Source organism: Tupaia chinensis, unplaced genomic scaffold, assembly GCF_000334495.1.
Source record: "Tupaia chinensis unplaced genomic scaffold, TupChi_1.0 Scaffold144150_1, whole genome shotgun sequence".
Taxonomy (NCBI): domain Eukaryota; kingdom Metazoa; phylum Chordata; class Mammalia; order Scandentia; family Tupaiidae; genus Tupaia; species Tupaia belangeri.
The window spans coordinates 1,171,965-1,196,852 of record NW_006204006.1 but is presented as its reverse complement, the minus strand read 5'-3'; the positions used below and the strand labels follow the sequence as shown (position 1 = coordinate 1,196,852).

The 24,888-nt window shown below is 52.8% G+C and overlaps 1 protein-coding gene across 2 annotated transcripts; it reads right to left on the bottom strand.

Annotated features, from left to right (window-relative positions):
* Positions 1–10,737: 10,737 nt before the first annotated feature.
* On the bottom strand, positions 10,738–24,811 carry RAMP3 (receptor activity modifying protein 3). Of its 2 annotated transcripts, XM_006166036.2 has the most exons (3): positions 24,704–24,811; positions 17,220–17,352; positions 10,738–11,657 (listed from the first exon to the last, which is right to left on the bottom strand). In XM_006166036.2, the coding sequence occupies exons 1-3, from the start codon at positions 24,759–24,761 to the stop codon at positions 11,402–11,404; spliced, it is 447 nt and encodes a 148-aa protein (XP_006166098.1). In that variant the 5' UTR covers positions 24,762–24,811; the 3' UTR covers positions 10,738–11,401. The 2 variants fall into 2 exon arrangements, with proteins under 2 accessions (XP_006166098.1, XP_027623087.1); XM_027767286.1 differs by lacking the exons at positions 17,220–17,352; positions 24,704–24,811 and adding an exon at positions 12,741–13,720.
* Positions 24,812–24,888: the final 77 nt, after the last annotated feature.

Below are 24,888 nucleotides of genomic sequence, written 5' to 3'. Positions count from 1 at the left end.
CACTGGGTTTTGTCCCAGACCCGGTGGCTTGAAACTCACGCCGGGCGCGTGTGCGTGCGTGCCCAAGATCCCGAGAGGAGAATGGAGGAGAAGGGATTGCGGCGTGACCATCCCCCCTGGGGAGTGATTTCTCGCTTTCTGTCTCTATGTCTCTCTCTGTCTGTCTGGCGAGCGCACGTGCCTTACAGTGAAAATCTCTCAAAAAAAAAAAAAAAGAAATTCATTAGTTCTAATTCTTTTTACTGATTCTCCTGTATTTCCTAAACATAGCATCATATATCTGCAAATAATGAGTTTTTATTTTCACTATTCCCAGAAGGTACATTCTTTTGCCAGAGAGAGTCAGAGAGATAGATGGAGACAGCAAGAAAGCACCTCCAATGGGTACTTCCTTTTCCTTTGTCCTCCATTTCTCCATCCTGTTGGGATTTGGGACACCCAGACACACACATGCCCAGCATGTTTTTCAAGCCATCATGGCCAAAATTTGAACTATGATCAGCCAGATGGGATCTGGCTTCCTTCACTACTACGGTCATAAGGCCAGTCCAAGAATGACAGCTTTATTCCTCATTTCTAATGCGTGTCGGTCGTTTGTTCAGTCTCACTGCACTGTCCATAGACTGAGTCTGGACAGTAAGTGTGACATCTTTCCATCCTCCCTGTACCTAGGGATGTGCTGGTGTGAGGAGAGACACATGAACTGCCTTCTGGAGCTGCCCTTTCCAGTGAAGAACTGCACCCAGTCTTACTCTGCTTGGCATACACATACAGCCACTCACTCAGAGCTCACGCCTTCTGCTTCCACATTAAACACGGAGAAACAAAAGACTCTACTCCCAGCCTGCCTTGCAGCTGCAGGAGTCGTGGACACATAACCTGGAAAGCACTGGCATCCAGGATCAAAAGGGAGAGTCTCAAGAAAAAAAAAAAAAATGTGTCTTCCCTCCACCCTTGGCTGTCCTTGCCTCATGCGTGGACGTGGATAAATTGCTTCAGCGTGGCACTGCGGCAGGCTGGACTCTGCTGGGTTCCTTCGTGATATCCTTGCACATTGTCAGCCTCCTTGCTGCACATTCAGGCTGGCTGTCACCTTCAGCAGAAGGGGTCGTAATGGCTCAAGGTGACATTGACTTTGTAGAATTATCTGGGGTGCTTCCCATCTATGTCTGTGACCTGAAACCATTATAAAAAGCTATCAGTAGTCCCACTCATATACCCATAGGGCCTATTGTCATATTTTAGAAGTAATAGTTTTGTTTGTTTTTGTGTTTATAAGCCAGAGGGCAGGTATGCTTGTCAGAGACAGAGAGGGAGAAAGCACCCCAGTGGAACATAGTCACATTGCGATCCCTTCTCCATTTCTCCATCCTGGCAGGATTTCGGACACACATTATCACATGCCTGGCTTGTCATTCAAGCCACCAGAGGCCAGGATTCGAACCTCATAGTCAGCTATGTGGGATCCAGGTCCCTTAACCCCGAGGTCATGGGATCAGCCCTAGAAGCAATGTTTGAGTACCTTCCCAATTTCTTCTGTAGCTGTTATTCTGTTCATATTTTCTCTCTTTTTTTTCCCTTTTTTAGAGATTTTTTGCTGTTAAGACGTGTACTTACCAGAGAGACAGAGAGGAACAAAAGGACAGAAAGTGAGAAATCACCCCCCAGAGGGGATGGCCACACCACAATCCCTTCTCCTCCATTCTCCTCTCAGGATTTTGAACATGCACACACATGCACCTGGAGAAAGTGTCAAACCTCCAGGTCCAAGATTCAAACCACAGTCGGCCATGTGGGAGTTCAGCAACATAACTATTCCACCATCTGTTTGGCCCCTGTTCATATTTTCTACCCCATCATTGGTCTTTCAAAATAAACTAATCATTTTATTGATCAAATCTCTTTCTCGTTTCATTATTTTTGCTTTTATCATTATTTGTGTCTTTTTTTCCTATTCCTTTTTTTAACTATTTTTTTCCTTTTATTTTTAAATTTTTTTTCATTTCATTTTCTTCCATACATTCAATCACATTATTATTTGTCTTACAAAATGGATATTTCAACAGGTGAATATTTCTCCCTAGTACTGTTGATAAAACTACAAAATATCTTCAACAGATAATACCATACCTCTTTGTGCCATTAATGCTTTGCCTCCCTGTCCCTCCCCCAAATGTCCTTCCTCAGACCCTCCTCTTTCACACACACTATATCTGGTATTTACATTTATATACTGTGTTTCTATATCCTTTTGTCAATTAGTTTCAGTCATAGAGTGCAGACACACGGTATGTATTTAGTGGGGACATACAATGCCTCTCCTTCATAGCATCTTTTTGTGTTTCTTAGCTATGTTTGGGTTTCTTTACTAACTTTTTTTTTTTAGGTTTTTGCCATAGGGCATGTGCACTTGCCAGTGGGAGACAAAGAAAGACACTGAGAGGCAAAGTGAGAAATTACCACCCGGTGAGGGGTGGGTGAGATGGCCACACTGCAATCCTTTCTCCTCCACTCTCCTCTCAGGGTTTTGGGCACTCAGACACACACACACACACACACAATGTGATTTTCAAGTCACCACGTTCAAGACTTGAACCACCATGTTACCTGCTGACCCTCTTTACTAGCCTTTTGAGTTGAATGCTTCATTAATTTTATTTCAATCTTTTGTATTTCCTGAAAACTGCATTTCAGGTTATATATTGACAAGAGCATGCAGGGTTTCTGTGAATCTCCTCCCTGGTCAACAGTTCCCAGCATTTTCTTGGTGTACCCCATCATGTGTGGCAAGGACCAGTGGTGAGAGGTGTCCATCTCCCAAGGATGGTCAATGTCCTTGTTCAAGCCACACTAGGTGCTAGATACTGTTTACACCCCCATCAAGTGTGCAAACATCTCCCATATTTTCTGTGTGTCTGGTGCTTTTGATCATTACAAATTTCTAAGGAGTTTATGAGCTCTCTTATTTCCTCATGGATCCAAATTACATAGAAATTTTTGTCATGTAATTTTCAAGTGAGAAGTTTTCTTTCTTTTGTTTTTAGTCTAAAAATGGGGCCAGTATCACTTCAATTTTTGTCAATTTCTATGGCTATTCTAAAAGAATTAATATTTATTTTTGGAGAGTATTGACAAATGGATGGATGATGATAGATGTTAGATAGAAAGATGGATGATAAATTGAGCGTGTTCACTGTCATTCAAAACCTGTCTCCCTCAACTTTGGGTGCAGGGTATGTTTACTTGATGTCTTGATTTCTGAAAGTGATCTTTCCACTTCTCCCATGATGATCATGACTGATCTCTCATCCCTACCTCCAACAATTTCTGCTCTGCACCCTCCAAAGCCATGATGTGACACATAGCTGCTTCTCTGTGTGTCTCTTCCCTGCACACACACACCACCCAAGGCCTGGCTTAAACACTGCTTCTTCTGTGACTCCTCAAGAGCACTGAACTGAGCCCATCCAGCCCTCCTAGACCTGCTCTCCACCCACCTCTCTGATGAACTGGCCTTCATTTACCCTACAAGAGATCCTCTGTACCCCCAGCCTCATCTCTGAAGCTCACTTCAGGGGCCCATGAGAGCAAGGGTGGTCTTTATGAGCCCCTCCCTCACAGCACTTGCACCTGCTTAGTTAGCGCTAGAAGGCTGGAAGAACATCTGTACTTTCCATGTAGCTGATTGGTCATACCTAGAGTCTATTTGGGGCTGATCCCTTGATTGAGAACTCAGTCCTACACTTGCAAGATTAAAATAGTGCTTCTAGGGAAAAGCAGATGGTGTAATGGTTACGTCACTGAACTCCCAAGTAGTTGACCAGAGTTCGAGTCCCAGACCTGAAGACTTGAAACACATCAGGCACATGTGTGTGCATGCTCAAGATCCCAAGAGGTGAATGGAGGAGAGGGGATTGCAGCATGGTCATCCAGAGAATAATTTCTCACTTTCTGTATCTCTGTTTCTCTTTGTCTCTCCGGAAAGCACACACACCCTATAGCAAAAAAAAATGTCTCCTGAAAAAAAGAAAAGAAAAAGAAAAATAGTGCTTCTGTTGCAAAGCAAATATATGAATGGATGACAAATGGATGGATGATGATAAATAGATGATAGGTAGATGGATGATAAATTGAGCGTGTTCACTGTTATTCAAAACCTGTCTCCCTTAACTTTTGGGTGGGGAGGGGGGATATGTTTACTTGATGTACTGATTTCTGAAAGCGATCTGTTCAAATCGCCCATGATGGTCATGACTGATCGATCTCTCATCCCTACCTTCAACAGTTTCTGCTCTGCACCCTCCACAGCCATGATGTGACACACAGCTGCCTCTCCGTGTGTAACAAAGAGGCTCCTGCGAATGCACCATGCCTGAGTACACTGAAAAAATAGTATTGTCTTAATTACTCCCACATGAGTTGATGTCACTGTGGAACAGAGACACTTGCACATCCTTCTGAAGAAAAATGCTCAGAAACAAAACATATGGCGCACAGCCGCTCCAGCCAAAGAAACGTCTCTCTCTCCAGCTGGATCCAGGCAACATTTACTAATGTTTGATGTGAGGCAAATTCACAGAAGGGGCTGATGGTTGAGCAGAAGGCGAGGAGAGGATGAGTGTGGGAGCAAGCATGGTGGGTTCGGAGCTCCACCAACACAGTGCCCGGTGCAAGGGCCCGTGGAGTGTGTCGGTTCACAAACGCATGACATTCCTAGCAGTGCAGGGCTCCTGGGGGCCAGTAGGCTCTGGTAGAAATGTACAGGAATAGAAACGTGCTTTCCTAGTGAGGAGACCAGGGAATGTCCTGGACCCTTAGGGTTGCAGTATGTGAAAGGAAGATTGCTACCTTGTTTTAAGGTGGGACTAGGGCAGGGCTCCCCGTTTCTGGTCTCAAGTCCCATGTTCCATCAGAGCCCAGGATAGAGAAATAGTTGGGAGACCTACTCGTGGACAAGCACCATCCTCCCCCAGTGTCAGGACTGGCTATGGAGACTTCTTACTATGTTCCTGATACTCCCCGCCCCAAAGCATAGGAGTTGGCTCTGCGAGTGCACGTGTTTGCTTTTCATTTTTATATTTTATTTTATTTTATTTTATTTTATTTTATTTTATTTATTATTGTTATTATTTTTAATTTGTTGTAGGGCACATGCACTCACCAAAGAGAGACAGAGAGAAAGAGAAAATAAGAACGCAAGCTGCCAGGTCCGGGACTTAAAACACAGTCCACCATGTTAGAACCTAGCACCTCAAACACTACACAACCTGCTGGCCTTGCCAGTACATGTAAATGCTCTCTGCTAAGGCAGCCATCAAGGATTTCAGACAGGGACCAGCAGGTGGCATGGTGGTTAAGGTGCTGGACTCCCACATTGCCAATCACAGTTTGAATCCCTGACCTGGTAGCTTGAAACTCATGCCAGGCATGGATGCATGCATGCCTAAAATCTCAGTGGGAGAAGGAGGAGAAGAGATTTGCAACATGGCCATCTCCCCAGGGGTTGACTCAGTTTCTGTCTCTCCAGCAAGCGCACATGCCCTATAATATCAAAATAGGAAAAATACCAAAAATATCAAATAGCAAAAATACCTTTTTTTAAAGAAAAAGGGGGGGGGGGGGACTCTAGACAAAAGGAGAGTGTCAACCAGAGAAAAGACAGCAAGAAGAGCAGGGGCCCAGATGCATGCAGACTCTCCAACCAACCCACTGCCCAACCAAAACAAGTGAAATAGAGGAAGGAACACAAGTGGTCCCACAGCCCCGAAACCTGATGCTGCAGCTGGTCAATCTCGTCTCCTTGAGGGGGCACACAGGCCCAGATTACCTCTCTGGGGGCACCGGTGGTCCTGCAGCCCCCAGGTCCTATGTCACAGCCAACTTGGGCTGCCTCCCTGGGGGACACATGTGGTCCCTGCAGGCCCCAGGCCTGATACTGCAGCAGTCCAGGATGCCTCCCTGGCTTGGCACATGGCTGGCTGCCCAAAGGGCTCCTGCAGGGATGGACAGTGACCAACGATGTGCCACTATCATGGATGTCAGCCACTAGGACTGGCCTTCTTGGTCATCTCTTCAGCTTCCTGGACAGTTCCTTTCAGGAGGCCTTTTCCCCAGCTTTCCCTTGCTCTCCTGATCTGGCTGATCCCCTCCTCTCATCACGTTTGCTTTGGCTGTTTCAAGTTGAGTGAGTCCAATCTTACCTAAACATGGGTTTTTACAAGAACCTTGCTGTCTCCTCAACCCTGCTCTCTTGGTGGCTGCCAACAGCAGTGGACACCCAGGCAACAACCAACATCTGGGTAAGAGATGGGTCCTGTCGCCTTGCATCCCTTATCCTTCCAGGTGTCACATGTGGCCTGGGAACATCCAGCCCCCTCCTTTGCTACCTGCCAGCTCTGGCCTGCCCTGTGCAATGACCATAAGGCCCAGAGGAAATTTCCTCCCTGCCCAGGGAGCAGAAGCCACCTCATGGATAAGTGGCCAACCAGGGACACAAACAGCTTGAGGGCCACTGGGAGCTGAGAGGCCTGAGCAGAAGCAATGGCAAGAGGCTGTCTGTGCCCGGAGGGGTCTGTCCCTCCAACCCACCCACTTCCTAGCAGGGCCTCCTGATCCCCCAGGAGGATGTCCTGGCCCCTCCCTACTTGTCCCCTGCCACAGAGCAGGAAGGGTCGTTCCTCCTTCCCAAGATACCCTCAAGATCCCCTGCCCCTGTGGGTGTGCAGCTCCCCTCGTGCGGGCTGCACCCTGAGCACAACATTCCAGTGTACTTTGCTTTTGGCAACTGGCATGAGCCAGTGACCGGGACCAGCCCACCTTACTCTCCAGCCCCTTAGGGTTGATACAGTCCCTGACTCTGGCTATTCCTGTCCCCTACCGGCTCTCACTTTTTCAGGAATCTTCTCTGATAGTCATGTGGGGATCAGGGCTCATCCTACAAGTGTGCCCTGCAGTCATGGCCACTGCCCAGCTGGTGCTGGGAGTCACCCAGCACGCCTCTCTCTGACCAGCACCTGTGGGAATCACACCTCGCCCCTGCCTATAGTTTAGTGCTTGTGACATGGAGCTGGGGCGTTGTAACCTGCCCCTCCCCAGGAGACAGCAGGTCAACGTGCCTTGATAGAGAGCTCTCTATTCTCATCTGGGTTTGGTACATTGTCCTAATACACGCTTGTCATCTGCTGTGTGGCTTTCGGATAATTTCCTGAGACTATAAATGGTTAATTTTATTTTTATTTGTGTGTGTGTGTGTGTTCAGCCCTCGCACACAGTTTCTCGTGTCATTCCAGAAGGTGGCCCTGTGTACAGTTCTACACACTCCTTTCTCTTCATACAGGCAGAAGGAACTGGGTCGCCTACAGTCATAAAACTGCTCAGTTCACCAGCTGGGTGTTCAAATGCTTTCAACCACTAAATGCCCCGCGATGAGGGGGATGTCTGGACCCTCCACAAGCATTGCTGCCAGGTCCCAGGATGAAGCTTAGTGACACTGAAGCCCATCCTAGCCCCCTATGCCCAGACTGGCAGAAACAGGCCCATAGATACAGGCAGTTTCCTTCAGACCACACAGCCCCTCTGTAGACGCACAGCCCCTCTGTAGACGCACGCCCCCTCTGCAGACGCACCGCCCCTCTGTAGACGCACCGCCCCTCTGTAGATAGCCAAGTCCTTGCTGAGCCCTTCACAAGGCAGCGGCTCAACCCCTGCTGCCCGTTGTCCCCAACTGCCCTAGGTGCCATCAAGAATTGCCTGCTCTGGAGCCCCTGCCCACCCGGCACGTGACTTCTGCAAACCCTGGTATGCCACCTCCTCAGATGATGGCACTCAGAGCCACATCAGGAAGAAAGGTCATTGCTGCTCCCGTCCACCCAGCCTCAGGACAAGGGTGGCAGCTGAGCTGGGCTCCTCTGCCAAGGGTGAGTGCTGCTAGTAGCCGGACCTCCGTCAGTCAAGGCCCACCTCCTGGCCTTGTGCCTAGGGTCAGGTGAGATGGCCGCGAGGAAGGCCCCTGCAGTGATCCTCTATGGCCAGGCGCATGCTCCAGAGGCAGCTGCGCAAGCTCCAGTGGAACAGCCATGGGAGGCGCCATTCCCAGAAGCAACTGTGGCTGTACATTGGGATCTCGGGCCGATGTGCAAAGGCTGCTCACAGAGGACCCTGGAGCCACCTGAATGCCAGCAACCAAGCAGTTGGGAAGGACAGAATTTGCCCCTGCAGCCCAAAATGGTGCCCTGGGACCCAGCGTCCGCACCCCCATGTTCCCCAGTGGACTTCCCAGCACCCTCTCCTCAACAAGATATTCACCCCATTGAACCCCTGCCCCAACCCTGGGGAATCCCCATCTCCCCAGGACCTCTGCCCCACAGAACCCCCAGCCCCCAACCCTGCCCAAGCACAAATGTTTTCCATAGAGATGGAGCCAGGACAGCAGGGCATACAGCAGGCATGGAAGCGGCTAGACCATCCGTGCCTCCACTCAGCCACTGCTGTTTCCTGCAAGTCTTCAGCTGAGCGTGTAAGTTAGGAGATGTTACAAGGAGAAAATGCAAAGCCAAGGCCCAGAGGTCGGTGGGAAGGTAAAAACTAGGACGTGCAGGGCCAGGCAGGGCTCCCACCACTGTGGACACTCACCTCCTCCCTGTGATTCAACCAAAACCTAATCGTGCTGACAGAACTTGGCAGATATGACCTGAAGATACGGAAAGGACCCTGGTAGTCAGAGGACACCCTTAAATCTGGGTCTAGAAGTCACAGTAATTCAAAGTGAGGGAGTCTCCTTTGCTGACTTTGAATATGGAGGGGGCCATGTAGCCAGGAATACAGGGGGGGGGACCCTCTGGGAGCTGGGAACAGCCCCAGCTGACAGCCAGCGAGGAACCGGGACCCTATATCCTACACTTGAGCTTGGAAGAAGGTCCCATGCTCCACTCAACAACTTGAGTTTAGCCAGATGGGACGCTGAGCAGAGAACCAGCAAAGGAAGACTGACCCCTGACTTACAGGACACAACCTCAGACTCAGTGCCACTGTGAGCCACGAAGGCTGTGGTGCTTGTTACACAGCAGTTAGTGCTGACACATGAAGGGTGTGTGTTCCTTGGCCACATTCATTGTCCCTGGCATAGCCCCTGAAGGGGTAAGAAGCTGGGTTAACCAAGCTGAGTTTCTGCCAGCAAGCCCAGGGAAAACAAAGAAGCCAAGGCAGCTGACAGAGCATGGACAAGCCCAGTCACAGGCAACTGCCTAGAAATGAGTTGGAAGAAGGGCAGAAAGCCCAAGTGGGAAAGAGGCAGCAGACTGGGGAGTCATAGGTGCCAGGACCGAGAAGCCCACTGGAAAGCTCAGCAGGGAGGCGAGGGTAGGTATCTGAACCTGAGATTGTGGGGGTCACTACCCTTAGTAATGACAAGATCTAGGTATGACAACAGGGTGGATGGCCAAGGGAAAACAAGATGGTGAGAGGGAAGGTAAGAGGAGCCAGGCCCAGGAACAGAAGCACAGACCCAGGGACCTGTCGCTGGTGGAAGGGAGGGAACCCATGCCCTGGGATGAGGGCATGGCCTGGTGCAGGAAGGGTGCTGAGATACAACACTGGGTAAAGGGAGTGAAGACAAGACAAACTACTCACATGGAAGGTGGAGGCAAGAGCAGGGTGGCCCCCACACGGGGACTAACCGCAGCCCCTTCTTCTTACCCTGTTATGCCCTGCTTCTGCCAGGTTGCCCCTAAGCCCCCAGTTGGCCCAGGCCCTTGTCCTTGGACTTCCCTGCCCACAGAAGACACCGCAAGGTTCCCATGTCCTGCCCCTTCTCAGCCACCTCCCTACTCCCACAGGTGGCTGCTCCCCAAGCCTGGGTGGAGGCTCAGACCATGCTCAGCTCTGAGAGAAGGGGCCGTGCTATTGGAATGATGGTTAGAGGCAGGAGGAGATGACAAATGGGACAGCAATTCCCTTGAGCTCGGAAGGCTGGGGAGAGGGCTCTGAGCTTCCCCTCTGCTGCAGTTGTCTGGGTCCTGGGTTTCGTGGGACCAGAAAGGGACTGCAGGCACTTGTTTGCAGGGCGAGGGCATGGGGGTTCCTCAGCACATTCCAAGCTGTGCTCCAAGAATCCTCAGGAAGGGAGAGCAAGCCAGCCCCAGGACGCCACTTCAGAACGGGTGTATGCTTCAGCCCGGTCCCACGCCCAGGGGCACACTAACCTTACAGGAATACTCATAATCTTGTCTGCCAAATGGTGTCCCATCTTTGAGATGGTCTGCCAAGACTTGTGGCAGGAGATGTGCTTGGAGTCACCAGCTGGTTCACTTTCAGATTGTGACCTTTGCTCCTTAGCCAAGGCTCAGAGTAACTCCAATTCCATCCCCATGTGTGCAGGCTTGGGCCAACCACACAGACCTCACCAGCAGGCTCACCACACAGATCAATGGTGCCCAGACCTGCCTGCCTGTCCAGGCCTCACCTCCCCAGAAAACTCTCCAGGTGGACATCCTGACAAGTCCCAAGAAAACCTTGAAGAGGAAGTAGAGGAGACTAATCCTCTCCTTTATCCAAAAGGGTATGGTGGGAAAAGCCCAGGGTGCTGCAAATGAGGTGAGCAGTCCCTTCCATCCACCACACTCTTCCATTACAAAGCTCTCTGAGCCCCCTGAGTTTTGAGATGCTGGGACCTCATCAATCCCAAGGGACCTCCCATGTCTCTGAATACCCTGAAATAAAGAGGAAATCCCAGGAGTAGGATAACTGTTTACTGAGAGAAAGCGTAGACACCACATGTGAGTGCATGGGACTCTACTCCAAGGGTGCCCCAGCCACGAGGAGCCCCATCTAGAAGGAGGCCCATGATCACGGACACTACCCACGACAGTCACAGAATCACAATGGAGCAGACAGGCAGGTCTTCAGGCCCCACAGGGACCCCTGTCCCTAGGTCTTCCGGGTTCTTCCCTACCAGGAAGGCTCTAGAGTTCCACAGCAAGTTCATCTTCCAGATACCCTCGCCGCCGCCCTCCCACTGGGCCAGTGCCTACGGGAAGGGCAGAGCCCAGAACTGGAGATGGGGCCAGAGCCAGGGCTGGGGCAGAATGTTGGGCTAAAAATTGGTCTAGACGCCTGGGGGCAGAGGCCTGGCCCAGCCTAGGAGAACAGCAAATAATTTCTGATCCCAACACGCAGCTACAGCCTACTCACATCTTCTTCCACTGACCCAAGAAAGGGTGCAGAGCTTAGGCAGGCAGCCTGAAGGCCCACCAGACACAGGCCAGCCTCTAGGGACCAGATCGGCCTGGGCACAGTCAGCGCAGGACTGGATGGGGGGCGGCCACACCAGACAGGAGAGCAGCAGCGCCTCGGCTCCCAGCCCAGAGTATGTGACAGCTCTCTGGATGAGGCCGCCTCCTCCAGCCTACAGCAGCCTGTCGGTGCGCTTGCTGCGCCACACCACCAGGCCAGCCATGGCAACCGTCAGCAGCACTGGCACAACAATCAGCGGGATGAGAACCTCGTCGGGGGGATCCTCCCAGTGCGTCCTGTCCACCGTGCAGTTGGAGAAGAACTGTCTGTGGATGCTAGTCATGAAGCCCTGGGCCAGGGGGTTGGGCCAGTAGCAGCCCACCATGTTGGCCTCCACCTCGGTGCAGTTGGTGAAGCTCTCGTAGTACCTGTGAAGGCATAGTCATGATGGCTAGACTTTCCTGCCATGCATGTCCCCTAATGCCCGCCCTCACTCCAGGGCCCAGCAACACAGGTGGGCCAACTTGGGTCCAGTCCCACTTGACATTCTGGTGGCAGCACAGCCTGGGAAAGGTCACCTTCACGCTCCTGGCCGCATGGGTCATCTATGCCAGTGACCCACTCCCTGTGCCTCTGCCCGTATCTATAAATGTCCATGACCCTCTGAGGCTCCTAAGGCCACCTCCCATAGCCCCCAGCACCACCCAGGTCTTTCTGGAGGACACACTAACCCACGTTTCTCAGTGCAAAAGGGAGTATGGGTCACACAGCTTGGGTCTACAAGGTCTTACCTTCTAGGGGCACCCTAAAGGCCCAAAAGAAGGGTCTCGCTGGTGCAAGAAGCCACCCATCTCCCAACCTGCCCTCCTGGACCAGGTGGGCCACAGACCTGCAAGCCTAGTCCCTGCCTGCCTGTCTCCTACTCAGAGATTGCCTTCCTCGGCCACATGTGGCAGGACACCGAGGAGCCCTCCCACCCCTGTGCTAAGACATAGGGAGGGCATCACTCAACAAACCAGCCACGATGCACCACGCCTGCCTGTCCAGCAGATGGGCCCTGGGTGGTCCTCATGGACAACCACAAGCTGTATCTACAGGGCCTCAAGTGCAGTCCAAGGTAAAGAAGGCTGTCCAGATGGCCACCTGATCTGGGATGTGACAAGCAGCCTCTGGAGATAACAACCTCCCCACCTTGGGGTTTGCAAGGCCTAGGCTGGCAGCTGCCCCTCAAGATGCTCTGGAGGCAGCCAGATGGACCTCTGCTAAGAGCCTCCCAGCCATGCTCAGGCTAGTACTTTCCCACCTGGAGCTGCAGGAGGGCAGGGCCCTGCCTTGGCTTCCTCATGGGAACCAGGGTGGTGCCCCCTCCTCCTTCCTGCACTTCCTGGGGAGGGAGTGACCAATGTGACCTGTCAACAGGAAGGCACCACTTCCCACCAGAGCTTCCGGAATGGAACATGGTCTCATGCTCATTTCCCAGTACATCAGAAATGGGCCCTCCTGGTGCCCACCCCTTCTGGGCCTGGTCTGCCAGCCCATCTCCTGGCTGATCTTCGGCTGCTCTCGGGGCCGACTCCATAATACAGGTCAGACACGGACTTATGCTCTTCCAGGTGACCTTGGCTCGGAGAGCTGGAAACAAAGGGACCATCCTTGAATCCTGTCGGGGCAATAGGCTCTCTTAGGCCTCTGCACAATGCAGTCCCAGGGGGTGTCCAAGCTCCGAGTACCCCAACAGTTCATGGGCAAACTCTCATCTCCTCATCTTGTGTGCTCCTCCCACAGGGAGCCAGATTCAGCCCACCCCAACCTACCCCTAGCCAGCCAATAGGGGAACAATGGAGCCATCTAATAACACCTGAAAAACCCTGACCTTCAGATGTCCCCAGTACCTTGGCGTGTAATGAGAACCAGGTGCTGTACCCCCATGTCCCAAGGACTCTCTACTCAACTCCTACCCAGCGGTGCCACCCACAAGGGCCAGCTGGACTGAGGGGGATGACAGCCAGCTGGACCCGGGGGGAGACCTGCTATTGACAGCCAGCCTAGGAGGAGAGGCGATGTGGACAGCTCTAGGACGTCCTAAAGAAGACAAGACCAGGCTCGAAGCCCAGTCCCCACATCCACTCCTCCAGAGCTGGGCCACACAGGAAAGCCCACATGTGGGAGCGAGCCCAGAGGCAGCATGAACAGTGGCATGGGGCCCAGCTGGCAGCACCAATGCAATGGCCCCTGCAGCTGGGCCTCTGCTGTGTTATTTGTCCTTCCTGAGCCTGTTTCTTCATCTGTAAATGGGGCAAATAACACTCATCATGAGCTGAGAGGACCGAATGAGTTGCTTCCACACGCACAGCCAGTGCCTGGCACAGAACCAGTCTGGGTGAGGGGCTGGGTGAGCCTGCCCTGGCTCTGGGCTCTGGGGAGAACTGAGCACAGCACCTCTCCACTCACAGAGACCAGGGCAAAAGCACTCATGCCAGTGCTTCTCTGGAAAGCTGTGGACTGTCCTCAACTGACACCTGCTCAGGGCCATCCAGGGCCTAACCCTTCCATCAGGCTCCCCAGAGCACCTTTGCTACAGAGGATGCAACCTTGGGCTAGCTGCAGCATGGCGGCTCAGGGAGCCAGATTGCCTATGGCCAAGTGAATGGTTCAAGTCCCGGACCCGGTGGCTTGGAAGACAAGCCAGGCACATGCGCTTATGTGCTCAAAATCCCAAGAGGAGTAATGAGGAAGAAGGGATTACGGCGTGACCATGCCCCTTTGGACGTGCTATCTCACTTTTCTCTGTCTCCTGCACGTGTACCCACCCTCTGACAATTTTTTTATAAAGACAAAGAAGAGACACCCACACCTCAGGACAGCAGGAGCAGAGCCCAGCAGAGCCCGCAAACCCCCAGTCAGACTCCCTCTTCCCCAGCCTGCCTCTGCACACGTAAGCACTGCATGCTGGCATTTCACAACCTGGGCTCATATTCCCAGCAACAGTGTTGCCTCTGGGAGCCGGGTGGCAACCACCTCTTGACTGGGTATGAAGCCAGCGCCCTGCTGTTGGAGGGAGACTCCCAGGAGAGATATACTTTGGCTGCCCTGAGGGGTTACAAGAAATAACTTTCCACTTGAGAAAAATCAGAGTCCTTCAGGACTTCCATGTCCCCATGAACTGCCATCCTCTGGTTTCCAGGGCAGCCATGGGGAAGCCTGAAGTCCTCCTGTCCCCTCAGCTCCAGGGTGGGACCTGTTTCCTCTCTCTCTGGACATGCAGTGATGTTTTCCTTTGTTTTCGCAGGTCTGATATTCCACAGTTGCAGTCTGCAGGTTCGTGCCCTCAGTCCCAGGAGAGGACTGTGCATCCCTCTACCTCTGTTCTCTTTCTTGATCTTTCTAGACCCCCCACCAGCCGGTGTTAGACCAGGACTGACCTCTGACTCCCTAATCAGCTTCTCTCTCCTAATCCTGGGAGCTCTTTTCACTGTCTGTCTTTCCATTCTGTAACTCACTTTTTTTTTTTTTTTTAAGATTTTTGGGGGACCAGCGGGTGGCATGGTGGTTAAAGCACTGAACACTCCCACATGGCTGACCACAGTTTGAGTCCCGGACCTAGTGGCTTTCTTTTTCACCTTCTCTCTCTCTGACTTGCTTTTTCACCTTCTCTCTCTCTCTCTCTCTCTCTGTCTGTCTGTCTGTCTCTCTCTGGTCAAATTCAAAACGAATGAATGAATAAAATTAAATAAGTAATTCTTTAAAAAAAAAGAAAAAACTTTTTTTTCTATTAGGGCCCATGCACTCACCAGAGAGAGAGGCAGAAAGCTAGAAATCACCCCTGGGGGCGATGGCCATGCTGCAATCCCTTCTCTTCCAATCTCCTCTCAGGATTTTGGGCCCTGTGTAATCCGGCGCCCTGAGCCGCCATGCTGCAGCTAGTCCAAGGCTGCATCTTCTGTAGCAAAGGTGTTCTGGGGAGCCCAATGGAAGGGGGAGACCCTGGATGACCCTGGGCAAGTGTCAGCCGAGGCCAGTCCACAGCTTTCCAGAGAAGGATTGGCATGAGCATTTTTGCCCTGGCCCCTGTGAGTGGAAGGATGCACGCGCCCAGTCTAAGTTTCAAGCCTCTAGGTCTGGGACTGGAATTGTGGTCAGCCATATGACAGTGCAGACCTTAACCACTACCCCACCTGCTGGCCCTCGTGTCCAATTTTATCATGTTGATTTCCAGTCCTAGCTCCAGAACACTTTCCTTCTCATCCCATGAGGGGCAGTAGTCTGCCGCTCCAAAGACTCTGAGGGAGACGCTGGACTTTTCTTGCTGTTCGGTCCATCTATTGGGCCTCTATCTTCAGGGTCAGAGCCTCTCACCAGATGTCAGGGACCATTCTCAGACACTCGCGACTGGGAGCAAGGACACTTGGAGCTTGGGAGGGGCTTGTCTTGGAGCTTCCTGGGAGTCCCTGTCTCCAGGTCTTTCCTCAAGGTTGGTATCACTCTCAGCAAGGACAGCCCCTACCCTAAGGATTACCCTCCTGGAGCCACGAGAATGCTGCCAGCTGCTGTCCCAACCTCCCTCTGGGACCGGAGCCCCTATCTCACCAGCTCCAAGCATGTTCCTGCTTTAGCATGTCCCTGCTGCTCCCCCAACAGCTCCCTGGACACCTGGTGCAAGTAGGCCAGGTCCTAGGAGGCCTCATCAACAGGACTCTGGCAGCTCCCGGCTCCCTGTCCGTGCCATTTGCATACCCGCTCTCCTGAATGCTCCTCTCACCTGCTCCTGGCCTCTCTCCTCTCTGGAAGCTACATTCTCTTGCTCCCCAACCCACCCAGCCCCTCTGGGCCTGGCTCCCCAAGGACAAGGAGGAGCCTGGCCAAATCCCTTGCTGAGTCCTAGCCCGCCCCACCCCCAGCCCCCTTCCCAGCAGACTCAGCTAACAGTTCCTCCATGCAGGCTGGGTCCACATACCCACATACTTCATTCACTACCTGTGAAGTGAACACAGAAGACACTAGAATGTGGGGACGAGAAAGCCCAGGGGCTACTGGGTGGGAGTGGTAAAGACACAAGACCAGCTTCCCAGGGAGGGGCCGCGTGCAGCGCCTCCACCCAAGGAAGGAGGCTCTAGGCAGGGACGCCAGCAAGGGATGAGAACAGGGAACAGCCCAAGTCTGCTTGCAGCGGCCAGCAGGCGCCAGAACTGAGAAGGTAGAGCAGGTCGTGGGGAAGGCCCGGTGGGCTATTTCCAAGGAGGAAAGGACGATGGGTCCTGTGGCTTGATGCTAAGCGTGATTGCGGCAGATGAAAAGCTCGGGAGGTTTCAGAACGAGCCATCCCACCACACCCAGTATGAACCAGTGGGACCCAATTCCTCTGCGGCTCCCTGTCCACCGATGACAGACCGCCCCCAGGCGGTGCTGCGGGGAAGACCACACACCACGATTTCCACCCGTCCTGGGCTGTGCGGAGAAGCCTGGCGCAGGGAAGGGCACCAACCCGGATCGAGAAGGGACGTGGCTACCAAGCAGGACTCCCAGACAATACAGAAGAGCCGCACAGTCCCTGGGACATCGGTGTGGAATTGCTAGAACGCCAGAGTGAGCAGGGCCAGATGGGGGACAGGATGCTGGGAAGGGGCGAGGCGGAGGAGGAAGGTAGCAAGCTGAAGGAGTGCCGTGGGCGGGGCGTCGGCGTGGGCGTGGGCAGGTGAGCCTGTGCAGGCCGCGCCCCTGGGCGGGGCATGGACAGAGCTGGGGCGTGCTCTGGAGGCGGGGCGTGACACGGGAGGAAGGTGAGCGAGGAGTCCGAGGGCGGTGGGCGGGGCGTGGGCGCGGGGGAGGGGTGAGGGAGGAGTCGGAGGGCGGTGGGCGGGGCGTGGGCTGAAGGTGAGCAGATCGGAAGCGTGCGGTGGGCGGGGCGTCGTCGTCGGCTTCGGCGTTGGTGGAAGGCGATCGAGGTGTGGCCGGGGCTCAGTGCTCTGGTCTGGGTCCGGCGAGACACTCACACTATGAACTCGGACAGGCTGCACCACTTCCAGACGTCCACCTTGCGCATCATGTCTGCGAAGGCCTCCCCGCAGCGGGGTAGCATCTCCAGCATGCGAGTCTCGTTGCAGCCTCCCACTCCAGGGCACCCACCTGGAGAAGGGACAACTGTGAGAATCTCACTGGGACTCATGCTGGGGGGTACCCAGGGCACAGGAGGCTCCAGGGGCTATCTCTTGGGACTCGTGGGTATGGTTCAACTTGCAAGGCGAGCTTCACTGAACCTGCAAATCATGAGCCTCGCAGGCCAGCCTCCTTCAGCCCTTCCTTGTCACTGCAAAAAGGAGGCTCCCACACAGGGACGCCGCCTCTGAGACTGGACAAGTGAGATCCTGGACCGAGGCCTCAGGAGATGTAAGAGTCCAGGGGACATCAGGCCAGAGGCACAACTCCAACCTAGGGGGCTACACATCCCAAGAAGTACTTTAGGATCTGGTACCTCCGAAAGCCTGCCAGAGCAGAAGAGGGCTCTGGGCCTGTAAGGACCTCCCAGCCCTGACAGAGGCCTGGGATCAGGGGGGTCTGGGACAGCAGCCACTGAAGAGACTCCCATTCCCAGCAATGAAGACTAGGTCTTCAGACTTTCTGGGGCCTGGCACAAGCTCCTCACCCAAGGACTTCAACATCTGCCCACCAAGATATCCTATCCCATCCCTCTCCACAGACGTCCCCACCAGGTTGACAGGCCCTGCCTGCTCCTAAACTTCCTCACCTGACACTGCTCTGGCTGTATGATACAATCAACAGAAAGACCTTGGAAAAGAACAAAGTTGTGGACTCGTGCATCTCAATTTCACAGCTTACTACCAAGTCACTGTATAATAAAGGGAGCGGCCTACTGGCACAAGGACAGACGTGTAAGTCAATGAAACAGGATGGGAAGTTCAGGAGTAATCCCTCACATTTATGACAGATTGATTTTCAGTAAAGGGACTTCACTAGAAAAAGAATACAGAATAGTTGGGGCCAGCAGGTGGCATGGTGGTTAAAGCACTGGATTCCCACATGGCCAACTGCTATTCGAGTCCCAGACCTGGTGACTTGCTCGCTCACTTTCTCTCTCTCTCTCTCTCTCTCTCTCTCTGTGTGTGTGTGTGTGTGTGTGTGTGTGTGTGTGTGTCTGGTGAGTGTGCATGCCCTGTAGCAAATTTAAAATAATAATAATAAAATATTATTAAATAGTCTCTTTTTTTATTGCCATGGGAATGTGCATTTGTCACACAGAGAGAAACAGAGGGAGAAAGGAGTCCCATGAGGCAGCATGGTCACACTGCAATCCCCTCTCCTCCATTTCTCTATCCTGTCGGGATATTGGACATGCATACATAGATGCCTTATGTATTTTTTCAAGCCATCAGGGCCAGGATTCAAACCAGTTAGCCATGTGGGATCTAGCTGCCTTAAACTCTAGACTAGGGGCTGGCCCAAAAAGAGTCTTTTTAACAAATGGGGTGCTGAAACAACTGGATATACATATGAAAAAAATAATAAAGTGGACCATTTTCTAATATCATTCACAGCAATGAGCTCAGAATCAATCAGACCTAAGTATAGAGTTAACCTATTAAAACTCTTTTTTTTATATATTGATATATTGGTATCATTTTTTTAAGGTTTTACAATAGGGTGCATGTGCTTATCAGAGAAAGACAGAGAGATGGAAAGTGAGAAATCAGTCCCCAGGAGGGAAGGCCATGCTGCAATAACTTCTCTTGGGATCTTATGCACGCACACACACACACACACACACACACACACGTGCCAGGCATGATTTTCAAGCCACTCGGTCTGGGACTCAAACTGCAGTTGGCCATATGGAAGTCCAGTGCCTTAACCACTACCCCACCTGCTGGCCTAATCTGCTGGCCCAGTTTCATAAACTTTTAAATGAAAATATAGGAGTAAGTCTTCGTGCTAAGACAAAGCCTCCAATATGATACTTAAAGCACTAGCAACAGAAGAAAAATGAATTGGACTGCATCGGATGTTCAAACTTTGTGCTTCAAAGGATGCCCTCAAAAGAGGAAAAGGATTACCCACAGAATGGGAGAAATATATGCAAATCATACATTTTTGATTCTTCATAAGAGGCTTGTATCCAGAGTATACAAAGAACTCTTATAACTCCATAATAGAGAAGTAAGCCAATTAAAAGCAAGTAAGGATATGAATAGCTATTTCTCCAAATATATATACAAATGGCCAATAAACATCAGAAAAGATGATCAACATCATTAACCATCAGAGAAATGCAAATCAAAACCACAGTCAGATACACTTTGCACACACTAGAAGGGCTATAATTAAAAAGATAATAATAAGCGTTGGTGAGGATGTGCAGAAATTGGAACCCTCACGTACAAGTGACTGGAATGTAAAATGATGCATCCATATTGGGAAATAGTCTAGCAGTTTCTCAGCATGTTACATAGAGTTACCATATGCTGTGGTTTGAATGTGCTCCTCCAAAGTTCATGTGTTGGCACTTTGTTGTGTGGTGAAGGGACAATGAGGAGACTTAATCTGATTACAGTGTTGAAAGGCGGGGCCTTTGGGAGGTGATTAGGCATTAGATAGCCCCATGACTGAGCCTCGTGGGTTTATAAGGAGAGGCAGTGAAACAGACAGACCCTGTCCTGTGCAGGCTCCTGCCCTCCGCCAGGCTGTGAGGCAGAAGGCAGACTCTCTCCCCAGAGAGCAGCTCTTGGACTTTTCAGCCTCCAGAACCGTAGGCTGAGTAAACCTCTAGTCTCTTAAATTAGCCAGACACAGACGTCTCTGTTAACAATGGAATGCTGCTGAAGTCTGACCACACCACCCACCCGGTACCCCACCCAGTGTGAGGTGCTGTCCTCTTTAGTCCTAGATTTTTTTGTGTGGCTCTACTTCACCTTTAGGGCTTTTATCTTCTAATTCGTAAAAAACTGACTGATTCTGAATCTTTTCAGTGGTGAGTAATCATGCACCTACAAAATCTCCTTCTAAGCCTAATACCACTGACCCCGCCTTCCAATTGCCACCCTGCTACCCCAGCCTCCGCTGTCTCTGCTCACAGGGCTCTGGCTGCTGGGAGATCCGGCCCTTTCTCTTCCACAGACCAGACTGTCCCAATGGCCATATCCCCTTCCTGGGCTCTAGCACGTGTGGACATCTGTGCATCCCAGACTGTTAATTTCCTTTTTTTTTTTTTTTTTTTTTGAGAGAGAGAGAGAGAGATTTTTGTTATAGGGCACGTGCACTCACTGGAGAGTCAGAGAGAGACAGAAAGTGAGAAACCACCCCTCAGGGAGGGATGGCCATGCTGCAATCCTTTCTCTTGTAGTCTCCTCTTGGGATCTTGGGCATGCACACACACACATGCACCTGGCATGAGTATTAAGTCTCCTGGTCAGAGACTTGAACCATAGCTGACTACATGGGAGTCCAGCAATGTAACCATTACACCATCTCCTGGTCCCCTCAGTTCTATTTTAGCACAGATCTAGAGTCTAAAGTGCTTTGAAGGAAAGAATAGTTACAAGGAGAGCCTTTTGAAGGCAGAGCAAAGCAGTCCTCCTTGATGGGGTGGGGACCATGATGCATGAGCCCAGCAGGAAAGTCCTATTCTAGGGCGCTCCCTCGCAATCCTTCTGGGAGCTTCTGACTTTCAGAGAAACCAGACGAGACAGAGCAGAGCTGGCTAACTCAGCCACACACTAGACTCATCCAGGCCACAGCGCAGACCCACCACTCAGCAGTCTCTCGGGTGGGACGCAAGAGTTCGTGCTTGCTAAAACCTCCCAAATTATTCCAGTGTGCAGCCAAACTGGAACCAGAGACAGAAAGGACCCCTCACACCCTCTCTTACTCTGCCCTTACTCTCCATGTGTCCTGGAACATCTGTATCAGATGTCCCCATTTGGAAACAGAACCAGTGGGGACCATCAGATGGCATAATGGCTATATTGCTGGACTCCCATATAGCAAACTGCGGTTCGAGTCCCAGATCCGGTGGCTTAAACTCACATTGGGTGCATGTGCGTGCATGCCCAAGATCCTGAGAGGAGAACGGAGGAGAAGGGATTGCGGCGTGGCCATCCCCCCTGGGGGGTGATTTCTCGCTTTCTGTCTCTCTGTCTCTCTCTATCTTTCTGGCAAGCACACGTACCCTATAGCAAAAACCTCCCCCCCCCCAAAAAAAAGAGGAAACAGAACCAGTGTCACTGCCTGGTGGCCCATTTCCCTTCCTAACAGCCCCTGAGTTTGGCCCTCCCTCAGAACTGAGTAGTGGTTCCTGAGTACCCTGTTCTAAGTGTGGTCACACCAGTAACGACCAGGCAGGGCAGGTATTAACGACAAGACTGCTATGGCCAGGGAGATCATCCGCCTGCCCAGTGAGACACACTGGGGCACCAGGATGCAAGGCCAGGACGCCTGCCCGCAGCTGCCCCCAGGTGGCACATCACACCAGCCAACTCCAATCCTCACTTTGCCAAGCACCAGGCTCCAGAGTGCGAGCCTGAGTCACAGCCTCCTCTCCCTTTCCCTTCTTCCCCCCGCCCCAGCCAAGCAGCCCAAGTTTGGCTACTTCTGGCACCCATCTCCCCTGGCAGGGCCTGCGTGGTGCATCTTTGCGTTCACCGTGATGCTCTGAAACAACTCTGGGGCAGGTCCTGGTAAAACAGTATCCCTCAGGTGACACTCATTCCCACAACTCCTGGACCCCCCCCCGCGCCAGGAGGGTGGGAGGACTGAGCACAGACAACATCTTTGCCCCTCTCCCCTCAGTGGCACAGCAGGGCTGCACAGAACGGGATGACCCTGCCCCTCCCCTGTAGCTCTGTAAACCTCAGCCCACTCCAGCTGCCTAAGAGAAAGGACCCCTCACACCCTCTCTTATTCTGCCCTTACTCTCCATGTGTCCTGGAACCTCCCTGCACCCCAGGATTTTTCTGTGCCCCACATGCCCACAACTCCAGATCTCACAGGCCCCAGAATCCCCATTTACCCCAGAATCTCCACATGCCCTGGGCAGCAAGGCCCTGACCTGGCAGGTCACTAAGGTGCCCTCCTCAGGTAGGTGTCCTAGAATAATCTCCCTCCCCACGATGTCCAAGGCACCAGGACACCCCTGAGGGGCTGCAGCCTGTGAGCGCTCCATGGGGCCATTGACACATCATTCCCCACTCCCATAGGGCTCAGGGCTCCCAGCACAACCCAACAACACACCCGTTAACAATGCGGTGGGGACACAGGCCCCGGAAACAACAGGAACATGGGTCACTGTCCTCAAGCCTGCATCAGTAAGGGCTCAGGAACTGCACCAAAATAGAAACCCACTCCTGCTGGTTCCGCCAGGAAACAGAGAACACACAGGCCTGTGTTTCTTTTGTCTCGGGAACTTCCAGAGCCAGGGGATGATGAACAGCCAAACAGATGCATTTCCTAGAGAAAGGGCTTTTGTGGCCAGGCATTTGGAATGAAGCACAGCCCCTCCTCCTCTGGAAGATGAGGAGCAATAGGCCATAAGCATGTCAGCCTGGGTGGTTTGTCCCCATCCCCGTGGTCAGGACAGTCCCTCTCTACCCTATAACTCACCTTCCTTACCTGTAAGATGAGCAAGGGGACCAGATGACGTCCGAGGACCTCCGATGCTAAGTCTCTGGCCCTGTCCATGGTCCCCACTGCCTTGAGTCATTAAGTCACCCACTGCCCTGGGTCCATTTAACTCGACAAAACTAATGTGATCACTGCTGACAGGACGTCATACTTTCAGTAATAATTTAAAATTACAGGACCAGGACCAGAAGTTGGTCTAATGGCTATGTGGCTGGACTCTCATGTAGTCGACCGTGGTTCAACTCCCAGACCCGGTGGCTTAAACACATGCTGGGCACATGTGCGTGCATGCCCAAGATCCTGAGAGGAGAATGAAGGAGAAGGGACTGCGGCGTGGCCATCCCCCTGGGGGGTGATTTCTTGCTTTCTGTCTCTCTGTTTCTCTGGTGAACACACATGTCCTGTAGCAAAAATCTCTCAAAAAAAAAAATATCACAGTACCATGGGTCAGCCCCATAGTGGTTAGGCAGCCCAGAGGCAATGCAGGGACAGCAGGCTGTCAGGACCCAGGGCTCAGGCATTGCTGGGAGCTGGGATGCCCCACCCTCTCCTTCTGGCAGTGTCTGGGTAGATGTGGGCTCGGGTGAAACCTCTGACAGATGCGGGTGACCATGAAGTTTGGCCTCTCACTGAATCTCACTCTGGTTGGGCCACCAGCAGGTCAGTGAGGCTGAGCCTGCCTCCTACCTTGTCCAGGGGGCCTGAGCCTATGCCCCATCACAGGAGGACAGTGGTGACCGGTGGACAGGACAAAAAGGGGACCCTCCAGAAGCATGTTCATAAAAGGCCCAGAGTTACCAGCTGGAGGGCTTCTGTGCTGCCCAAGGAGGTCTGGGAGCAGCCCTGAGGACTCCTGCACACCACAGGAGGTCTCCACCTTAGAAGCCGGGCACTGGGGGCTGCTGAAATCCCAAGTCAGCAAGCTTCTCCCCGCACCCTCACCCTAGGCCCAGCCCTGGAACGGGAAATGAAGCACATCCAGACCAGTTCAATAGAAGGGGTGTGACCAGTCTGGTGGCCCACCTTTCCCACCCCCTTAGCAAATCTCAGATCATCAAGGCTGATCCACCTGCCACAAATAGGCCCAGCGCTCTGTCCTACAGGCAGGAAGGCTGGGACCCAGGAGGGGCAGAAATGTGTCTTAAAGGACCCAGGGGGTGGCACGCAGTCCTGGAGGACAGGCCCCAAGTCCCTTCACCCCCAGCACTTGCTTCCCTCTGAGAGCAGTCTCTAACAATCAAGCCCTCACACGCATGCGCACATGCACACTTGTTCTTGGACCATCTTTGGGAAGATTTTTCCAAATCAGTTCTTCATTTAACCATTTTACTTTGTGAGTAAAATTCTCCCTGTGGTCCCGGATTCCTCCTGGAGAAGGGAGGTGGGAAGGGCTCAGCAGCTGCCCCCGTGGTCCTCTGCCAGTCCCCCAGATAACTCAGCCGTCCTGCACAACTGAAGTGCTGCCCTGGGAAATCGACCTCGCTGGGTCTGGGGTCCTCCCATCCACACTCCTGAGCAGGCTGTGCAAGCTCTCTCGAGGCCAGGACAGAGAACTCACTACCTCACAGGCGGCCCATTCTGGGAAAGGGACCTAGACCCGGCCAGCCTCTGCTTGCCCAGTGGTGACCCCAGCCCCTGGGCATCGGCATCTGGGCAAAGGGGGCTGCCCTCGGCTCCTCCGGAGTGGATGCAGCCTAGCGACCGCGCCCGGGTCACACGCGCCCTACCAAGCTCCGTGCAGGGGCGGAAGCGCAGCCCAGGCGCCGCACTGAAAGGTGAGGGAGGGCGCATGGGTCCCGTCACCCTGAGAAGCTAGGTACCCCGGTACATATTGACTCCCTCTTACCACAGAGCAGCAGGAGCAGCGAGAGAAGCTGCGGGCGCCCTGGCACTCGCTTCTGCATGGCCGGCCGCGGGACTGGGTCCAGCTTGGTCAAGCTGGGGGCGCGGTGCCGGTGGAGGGCGCTGGGCGGGACTGGGAAGGGCTGGGGCGGGATTACAGGGAGCCCTTCCCCAATGGCGCCCCGGACC

Bases quoted from the DNA above. Each gene is read 5' to 3' on its own strand.
- RAMP3 (XM_006166036.2), bottom strand. From the start codon at position 24,761: ATGCAGAAGCGAGTGCCAGGGCGCCCGCAGCTTCTCTCGCTGCTCCTG. The intron at 17,353-24,703 runs GTAAGAGGGAGT...TCCCTTCTCCAG, and splicing joins GCTGCTCCTGCTGCTCTGTG to GTGGGTGCCCTGGAGTGGGA. The intron at 11,658-17,219 runs GTGAGTGTCTCG...ATGCCTTCACAG, and splicing joins AGCCTGTCCGAGTTCATAGT to GTACTACGAGAGCTTCACCA.